This window comes from Paramisgurnus dabryanus, chromosome 11 (genome assembly GCF_030506205.2).
Source record: "Paramisgurnus dabryanus chromosome 11, PD_genome_1.1, whole genome shotgun sequence".
Taxonomy (NCBI): Eukaryota; Metazoa; Chordata; class Actinopteri; order Cypriniformes; family Cobitidae; genus Paramisgurnus; species Paramisgurnus dabryanus.
Genome location: NC_133347.1, coordinates 35,235,442 through 35,245,100, shown reverse-complemented (window position 1 = coordinate 35,245,100; position 9,659 = coordinate 35,235,442). Strand labels below are relative to the sequence as shown.

Here is a 9,659-nt window from a genome sequence, read left to right as displayed (position 1 = left end):
GCAAGCTGGTCTAGCTGTGATTTGGTCACTTTTTAAGCTGGTCTAGCTGTGTTTTAGGTGAAAGACGAGCTGACCCACCAGTTTTGCCGGCTGGGAGGACCAGCTTAGACCAGCTACTGCCACCTTAAATTAGCTAAAACCAGCTACCAGCTCATGCTGGGCTTTGCTGGGGTGCCTTTGTCCCCAATGAGGGAAACAAATGACAGCCATCCCTTACGAAAATTAACCATGGTTTTACTAAAAAAAAAAAAAAAAAACATGGTTACTGTAGAAAACCATGGTAACCACAAAATAACCATGGTTTTGACCACCATGGTTTTCAAAAACCATAGTTAAACCATGGTTAGTGTAGTAAAACCATAGTTTTGCTGATAGTAATGCACCAAAAAACATAGTTACTACACTTTTACCACAATAAAACCATGGTTAATTTTCGTAAGGGATGATATATATATTTACAGTGACCACTTCATCAATGGTAAACCTACGTAAAAATAGATATCATTACATTTTTGGCAGAGCCATAGAGAAAACAGAGTTGCGCCAACGAAAGTCCAAAATGCTCGGCCCTCACGTGATCCATGTAGACCACTAATAGTAGTGATGGCGAAGTGAAGCTTTCTTGAAGCAGTGAAGCTTTCAATCCAATTGTATCGGAAAAAGGTTCATTACTCGAAGCTTTTCAAATCAGAGCTCAATGAGGACCTCTGCTGGTGAAAGTGCTGTTTCACAACATGTTCCACAACCAAACAACGTATTAATTATAAAAGCAAAACTTAATGGATTGACTAATTAAGGATAGATTCATAAATAAATGTAACAATATATTAAATACATGACCAAAGCATGTTCCATTTCATGCAAATGGTACTCCAAACAAAAATAACAAATTAAGTATAGACCTTGAATCAAAAGTATAAAGTGTGAACCAATTAAAAAATATATCATGGTATTAAGTGGTGCAGAAAAGGCTTTTTACTACTATATATATATATATATATATATATATATATATAATAAACTCACTATACAGTAATCGATTCCGTGTAATGCAATACTCCAATACAACCCATGAGGGCGCGCCGCGCGTCGCACAATTCTAAACCTTTGAATCAGATAACGAAGCAGTCACGTGGGTGTGTGTGAAACGAAGCTTCGGACGTCATTGGTCACGTGATTTTGCCAGAACGAATCAAGCTTCGATACAAAGCTTCAATGAAAATCGGTTCGTTTTTTTGATACACGCTTCGGAGCTTTGGTGTCACTGGTAACATCACTAACTAATAGTTCCTTGAAGCGCTTGGGGGGCCATTCAAATACTTACAGTATGAGGGGAAAACATGCGATTTCTGGTAGTAATTAGGTTATAAATGCATTAAATTACAATATTTGTGTAATATACCGATATGTCTACGTAATTAATGTAATTAGTTCAATTATTACTATTATTATTTTTAAATATAAAATCCACTAATATTTAGGAAATTTTGTTTTCAAATGTAATCCTGGTTTTGTCAGGAAAAACTTCGGAGTCAAGTGCAAGTTAACAATATTTATTTAGAAAATAGAATGAGAGATCTGGAGAGCAAAGTCACTGGTAGATCCACACACGGCACACACCCTTAGACTCACTCTGGATGAGAACACTACTGTGGGAATGAAGCACTCCCACAGTAGGAGAGAGTGAGTCGGCGCTACACGATAGTCCAGTACAGATCCGAAGGGAGAGAGAGAGAGCCACCCACGCACTCCGTCGAGAACACCAGCAGTCACCACACGCAACAGAGGGATGATACACGCCGCCCTGAAGGTGGATGACAGGCGGAGACGGAAGGTGGAAAATCCAAGTTCTCAGACGGGTAATCCACTGTGAAATCCTGATGTAGATGAAGCCGGAAACAACTGGTCACCGCCTAAAAACGAAGCGAACCAGCGGTTCCGAGAAACAACAGTCATTAGAGTCAATGTAATCCACAAAGGTAAAAAGGTGTACTCCACTCACGGGTGATGATGCAAACCGATGGGAAACAGAGACAGCTGGTGTACCGCCTAGAAACGAAGCGAACCAGCTGTTCCGAGAGACAAACAAAGTCAATAAGATCCAGTAATCCACAAGCGAGCGGTCCGGGCGAAGACGAGTCCCCGGATGCCGAAAACCAAACCTGGGGTAACAAGAGGAAGAGACAGAAAGCGACTGACAAGACAAGGCAGGGCAGCAGGACTGTGATAAAACAATGAGCGCGCAACGAAGGACAGGACTACGTGCAATATAAAGGAAAAGGTAAACGAGACACCACCGGTGAACAATTACCGAAACAAGGGGGCGGAGTTAGTGAACACACGAGGAACCGGCACCACAGGTAAACAACACACACAGATCACACAGCCATCGATCACCCAGCAGTCATGACAGGTTTAAGAAGGTTCTTATGCTCGTACGTTATTCAATGGAAAACATGTTAACATTCATTGTGTTTTGCTATGGTACCTGAGGGCTGTCAGAATCTTGTCTTGTTTTAATGTCTAGTTCTATTTGACAGGATTCTAACAGTACCATGTTCTATGTGGGAACACGTGGTGTGTTGATATCAGGCCACGTGTTTTCCTTGTCTTGTCTCTTTTACCCCGCTTCCCTTGTCATTCTCATTGGTTTGATTGTTTGATCCCTATCACCTGTTCCCCTCTTGATTTACTCCCTTATTTAAAGCCCTTGTGTTTCTTGTCCTTATTGCTATTGTAGTCTAGTGGTCTATCCAGTGTTAAGTCTAGTTGTGTGTTTATATCCTGTTTACTGTTGTTTGCCCCCTGAGGGCTTTTGTTTTGTTATTTATTAAAGTATTTTCTGTTCACCCCCCGACGTCTTTTGCTTTTGGGTTTATCTGTCCTCTGTTCTTGGCAAGGGCCTAAGTAATCTTATGACCAATGTCATTCTTAATGTCACATTTTATTTGTGTGCCCCCCTTGCTGAACTTATTAAAATAAACATAATAGAATGGGCCAGATTTCAAGACAGGGTTTAGTTTATAAATCCTAGTCCTGGATTAGGGACATTAAGGTAGTTTTTACAAATATTCCTTACAAAAAAATAAAACAATACTGGTGTGCATCTTGAGACAAAACAAAAGCAGTGATATATGTTAAGATATCATTACAGGGTGTTCTGAAATTAAGGCAGCTCAAACATGCATTTTAGTTTGGGACTAGGATAAGCCCGGTCTGGGAAACTGCCCCCAAATATTATAAAGAAAACAAGTAAAAACATTGTATGTGCAATCATACAATTTTTATATTTTAATTTAATACTTTTTGCCATGCTCTCATTAAAACAGTTGACTTATAAAATACATTTAATAAATGTTAACAATAAACATTTGCATTTCAAACAATTTGTCTGTGTCCTTTTCTTCATGTTATCCTTTAATAGTCTTCATCATGGTTTGCTGTGCTGCATGGGGATGCTCTAACCATTCAGAGAGAGGAGTAGTTATGTATGGTTTCTCCACTGATACTGAGAGGAGGAAAAATGGCTCAGGTGAGGAGCAACCTACATGTAAACTAAACATTACAACAACAAAAAATCTGTGATGTTGTCATACTCAAGTTTATTTTCTCTTTTCCACAAAGACTACACCATCAGGAATTTTGATGATAGCTTTATTTAAAATAAAGAAAAGGTTCACAAAACCTAGGGAAGGGATATGCACATTAGCAAAAGGGGGTTGTGTGTAGGAAGTAAATCCAGTTCACTCTGCAGGCACATTTTGAGGCAGATCAGTTTATCAGGACCACAAATGGTAAGACTAGGCTGAAACCAGATGCTATTCCCACCATCTTTCTGCATTGTCCGGTGGTCAAAAAGAGGAGGGCCCCTGTACCAACATGGAGCATGTAGCTGTTGATCACAGTTATAGTACCACACATGACATGGGTATAATAAGTATTACTCTTAAACCGGATTTATAGTCGTGTGTAAGCTCTACGCCGTAAGCCCGATTTATAGTCGTGCATAAGTCCTACACCGTAGCTACGGCGTAGGCTATCCGTAGCCTGTGCGTAGTTCTGCGTAGCCTGACGTGCACCTCACAAAATTTTAGGTAGGTTGAGGGCTTCTTATAGTTGTGTGTAGGTCCGCGACGGCGTAGGTTCCGCGTCGGTTTTCATTTATACTTTTGCGTCGCTGTCCACGTCGACATGCAAACACACGCGCAGACCGCTGGTAGGCAGTATCCATGCGTGTAACAGTAGCAGCACGACCGTCAAAGAGGAAGAAGCTTGGCAGGTTAACCCACAAACGAAGAAGAAACAGCAACTTCTTGTAAATGTTTTGAGATGACCAGCAGTGATGAAAGTAAATAAACAGCAGCTTTTGTTGAAGTTTGAGTTAAATCACTCCTCAGCTTGACTCATCTTTGTATTTCCGTTTGTGACGGTAAAAACAAAGATATAAATGAAAACCGATTCAGATCCTACGCCGTCGCGGCTACGCCGTAGGACCTACACACAACTATAACGAGCCCTTTACGCACAACTATTAATCGGGCTTCATCCATTGCTTCTGCTTAGCCTGACGTGCACCTCACAAAAATTTTAACAGCGCGTCTGTTCTACGTGGACCACAAGCGCTGTGATTGGTCCACCAGAACCCCTCCTGTCAGGTAAAAAAACTGTGTCATAGGTATTTCCGTTTGCAACGGTGAAAACTACACCGTAGGACCTATGCACAACTATAACGAGCCCTTTAGGGGCAGTTTCCCAGACAGGGTTTAGCTTAATCCAGAACTACGCCTTAGTTATTCTAGGGCATTTAAGTAGTTTTTACAAACATTGCTGTGACACAATCAAGAAGGCATTAAAAATTGGTGTAATAATCAAGGACTTTGCTGATGTAACATGGCTGCAACAGGCTTAATGATATTACACACTGCACGAAAATAGTCCCCTGCTAATGAAAGTAACCAAGGGGACTATTTTTGAGCAGTGCGTAATATCACTGCGCCTGCTGCAGCCATGTTACAGCAGCAAAGTCACTGATTATTACCCCAGAATGAGAGTATAGTTCCTAGCCATATCTGCCTAGAAAATCACAGCTTTTAATTTTCCATTGGTTTTAGTACCTGATGTAACTACAGAAGAGTCAAGTTTTAAATAAGGAAAATATTAAAACTCTATGGTCTAACAGATTCAATGGAGTGTGCTGCTAAGCTATGTTAAAAGTGCTAGCGCCAGACCCGGAGATCAGCTAAATGGATTCCAAAACGGTAAGATTCAAATGTTTAACTCTAGGGGAGCTGGAAAATGAGCATATTTTCAAAAAAGTGGAATATCTCTTTAAGGTAGGTAAAATTGAGGGTCTCATTTGGGAGTGGACCCCATGAGACACTTTCAAAGTGTTGAAATTAACTCTTATAGAGTTGTTTTATGTTTTCATATTTTGCTGTAGCAGGAGTGTGGTATTACCGCAAAATAAATATGTCAAGATAAGATAGAGTTTTGATGTTAAATGGAGCATGTTGCACATTCACCAGGACTTTTAGATTTCTGTCTATCACCCGGCTTAGCAAGTTGTGTGATCGTGACTAAAGTAACTATTTTTATGAGCAAGCATGGGGCGGCTAGACTTTATATACTCTATAAATATACTCTTATCTGTCATCCCATTCCTCTATTTAGCAGTGGATGGTATGAGCACTGTCCGTATGCAAGTTCACATTTAGATGAATTAATTTGTTTTGGTCTTATCAGCTCACACTTGCTTCTCTGATCCCAATTACCACAAAGCACAATAGTTATCCTAAAGTATTTTTTAATGGTACAAAAGGATTTACTGAACGACTTTTGAATTGATCCAAAACCTCAAAAATGAGGCAAATATATTACAGAACGATGTCAGTGTTAAACAGTAGGTTATTTGACATGCGGCTGGTGGTAGACAAACATTCTGGATTCATGAAGGTAACCCCTGTAAATGTCGAAAATACCTTATGTCCCCATGAGAAACAATTACTATCTGAGTACACAAAGCTAAGTTTGTAAGTACTGTATGTTGCCTAACGAATTTAGAAGAGAAATTATTTATTAGTATAGTGTAATAGAGTTTTACTATGTTAACAAGTTAAAAAGATTTAAACAATAGTGGGATAGAGATTAAGGATGTTTACATGTTTAACATTTCCTTTTTTTGTATTATTTAATGATGAGGTAAGTTTGTGCAAAAGAGTTGAAGGAAAAGGATTGAAACACATCCACCCACACCAAAGGGAGCAGGCAAATGAGATGTCTATGTGACCTGCTTGGATTTCACAGAGTTATGGCTAATTAATGGACACCCCATGGGCTGCCGTTTCCTTGAAGCTATGATCAGTGAGTTTATGATATCATATGCAGTACATCACACTGTGACTAATGCCCAATGGCCAGTAAACGGTTGTTCAGAACACATGGGAGATACTGTATTCAACCTATCGTTTTTTTTAATTAGCCTATTTTTGTGAATGAAATATTTCTAGCATAAAAGCTATTTGTGTAATAGCTTTCAGGTTTTCATGGCAGGAATGGACGCATTCCTCGACTTATTTAAACTTGATATTTAGAAATAATGTAAAGTAGTCCTTCTACACAGTTTTACTTTTCACCTCTTTGACTCTTTGATGCAAAAGCAGACATCGGCATCGAAAGCATTTTATTGTACAACATAATTGTAATTTATATGCTCTATATCAATAGAACAAAATAATGAAAATGTACAGGTTGCAAATTCTTCATGCAAGAATACTGTAGAAAAATATTTCGGCAAGGAATGTTCATTTAAAATGTACATTTCACACAATAAAGTAATTTAGAAATCTCATTTAAGTTCTTTTTTGACCACATGCATTAATGTGCCTTATTTGAAATGTTACTGAGACCTCAAAAGATGAACTTTAAGCAGAATACGATCTGGTTCGCTCAATTAGTACATCTCATTTGCAACATAGCTTTAATACCAGCACAGTTGCAGTGCAGGGATTAAAATCTGTACGTATAACGTTAATGTGCAACATATAACAACGTCTGACTTCAGAGACATGGGCATTACGAATACAGAAACAACTCAGCATTTCACGGAGAAATTAACAGTAACGCATCTGCACATTTTAAAATAAGACTTTGTTTGGTCTTTTGCTTTAATGAAATGTTAAAAAACTTAAAAGCGACCGGTTAAACATATGACGCATTGAGACAGACGCATTTCCCATTAATATGATATTTTGAAAATAATCATTATTATTATTCATCGGACTCATCACATTTTACACGCTCCTCTAAAATTAATCCTGTTCCGTGGCATCTTCCTCTGTATCAAACCGTTTCCCGGGATGTTGTCTCTTCTCCTCCGCGCGACTTTTACTTGCGTTGTCCAGAATCTCGAGCAGGATACTGGCTGGATCACAGTCCCCAATATCCCAATCCTCGCATGGACCGGTCTTCGCTTTCCACAGTCTCTTTCCAGGATGTTGACGTTTTTCCACATCCAACAGGTCTCCTGTGGTCCCGCTCTCGTATAATTCGCGCCTGCCGGGATGCTGTCTTTTCTGAAGCAGCATCAGGTACCGTTTTCCCGGGTGCTGGCGTTTGGACAGCCAGCTCTGAGCGCTCGGATTCTCCGCCATCATTTGCTCCAGAGACAGACGCTTTCCGGGATGCTGTCTTTTAATCATCATGCTTTCCTCCTCTCGTTTCCCAGGATGTTGTCGCTTCTGGAGGGATGTGTCGTCTTCGTAGTCCACATCCTCGCGTTTACCAGGATGTTGCCGTTTGCCCGGGTGTTGCCTCTTCTCCATCAACTCCGACTGGGACAGAAACTCTTCTTCTGGTGGCGGAAAATGAGAATCTATGAATTACTGGTGACGATTAGTATAAATTATGATGTTTAAATCTCTATTCTCTGTAATCCCAAAATGACAGAGGACACCGATTTAGCAATATTTCATCTGACTATAAACTTTGTTTGAGGCAGGCTACTACTCTTATTTAATCGTGCATTTAACAGTCAGGTAAGATCAGGTGCCAATGAGTTTTTACTTATGTATTTGTTTTCCAGTATTTTAAATTACACAAATGATCGCATATCATTTGCCCACCTGCCACTTGCAATAAATTGTATAGAGTGATAACTAAAGAGCTCAGATGCAAAACACTCAAAGTGTGTTCTTTTAAAACTGAATTTTTTTTCAGACCTCTTTTAAATTCTATCAACAAACAGGTATTTTTGAACGGCTTTAGGCAAGGATTGAGCGGATTTTAAGCGAATTTAGGCTACTTGACGAACGTAAATGCCATGTGCTGCGAGTAGCCCCATTATGTTTGACAGAGGTGACGTTTAGATGCTTTTGCATGGTTTTACATTCTGGTTTTCCTACTTAATCTGTTCAAATCTTTAATATAGGAACTAGCCATAAACCATTTAGTAGCTCTCCAATAGTAGGCTAAATTAATGATTTGCTATTATACAACTGTGACAAAAATTAAAGGATCATAAATCTGTAACATCAAATATTTAATTAATTTCCCAATTAATTCCGGTCATCCCAATTCCTACATAACTATGTCTTATTCGGTGTATATACGTTTCCCTTCTGGTAATCTGCGATAGACACTCAATAGTTTATATGTATATTTTATAAAAGTGGATTTTAAGTAGTTAAGTGATGCAAGTAAACGTGAATGTAGCCAGACCGTTGGCGTTCTTCTCGTCCTCCATCTGTGTGAGAATAGAGCTGATGAGTAGACTTTCAGCACGCTGGAAAAGCTCACTAAGTGACGGGTCTTCCTCAGCCGGCAGACTTTGACACTCAGTCATGGGTGACATAGAAACCGACAGAGAGGCCAGGATGATCATACACATCGCCCTCATGGCAACCTCTGTCCTGCTCAACAAAGCAAGTAAAAAAATTCAGATAATAGCATCTCAAAGACTGACATTTTAATTACTTCGGAAATTGTAGTTATTTAATAAATATTACTCTAGAACTACCGTGTAAATTCAAATACATTATATTCAAGTAGACTACAAAATATTGCATCTTGAATAAACTGTCATTGTCTTACCTTATTGGATGGTTTACTGATGGTAAAGCCTCGCAAAATCTGTTGATGATGATTACGGAAGATATATCAAGAGCTCTGGTAAAAATGCAGCTGTTCTCGAAATTTGGGGCAGGCCGATGTTAGTGGTGTGAAGTGTGAATGTTCCTTGAACTTTTTTATATAGGCGTTCTCCGCCCCCGTCACAGCGACCCTCTGACGTTATCTCTGAAAACTTCATCACTTTGATGTCATCCTCGCAGTACAGATTTAAACCTGAAGGGGGCAGCATGCTACTGCTACGCATGCTGAATGTATACTTAGGTTGTTTTCATTCATTAAAATTCGTTATTAAATGACGCAAATCATCATTCATGAATCTGTCAATCTGTCAATGTCAGTTAAGCTCAATGTCTTGGTCTGGATCTGGGTTTTTATTACTCTGTATTAGTTGGTCTTGGGGATGAGCTGATATGCCAAAGTCTGACATTTTCACAAGATTTTCGGGTTAGTCTAAAATTATCAGCTAGAAAAATAATCAGTCAGTGTTACCCACTGATCTAATTTGGCAAGAAAAACTGTTTGACCCTTACTGT

General features: G+C 39.3%; 1 protein-coding gene across 1 annotated transcript; it reads right to left on the bottom strand.

Annotated features, from left to right (window-relative positions):
- Positions 1 to 6,662: 6,662 nt before the first annotated feature.
- On the bottom strand, positions 6,663 to 9,225 carry trh (thyrotropin-releasing hormone). Its single transcript, XM_065271316.1, has 3 exons — positions 9,088 to 9,225; positions 8,716 to 8,906; positions 6,663 to 7,849 (listed from the first exon to the last, which is right to left on the bottom strand). Exons 2-3 carry the CDS (start codon positions 8,891 to 8,893, stop codon positions 7,308 to 7,310), a joined length of 720 nt encoding a protein of 239 aa, XP_065127388.1. The 5' UTR covers positions 8,894 to 8,906; positions 9,088 to 9,225; the 3' UTR covers positions 6,663 to 7,307.
- Between the last annotated feature and the right edge of the window lie 434 nt (positions 9,226 to 9,659).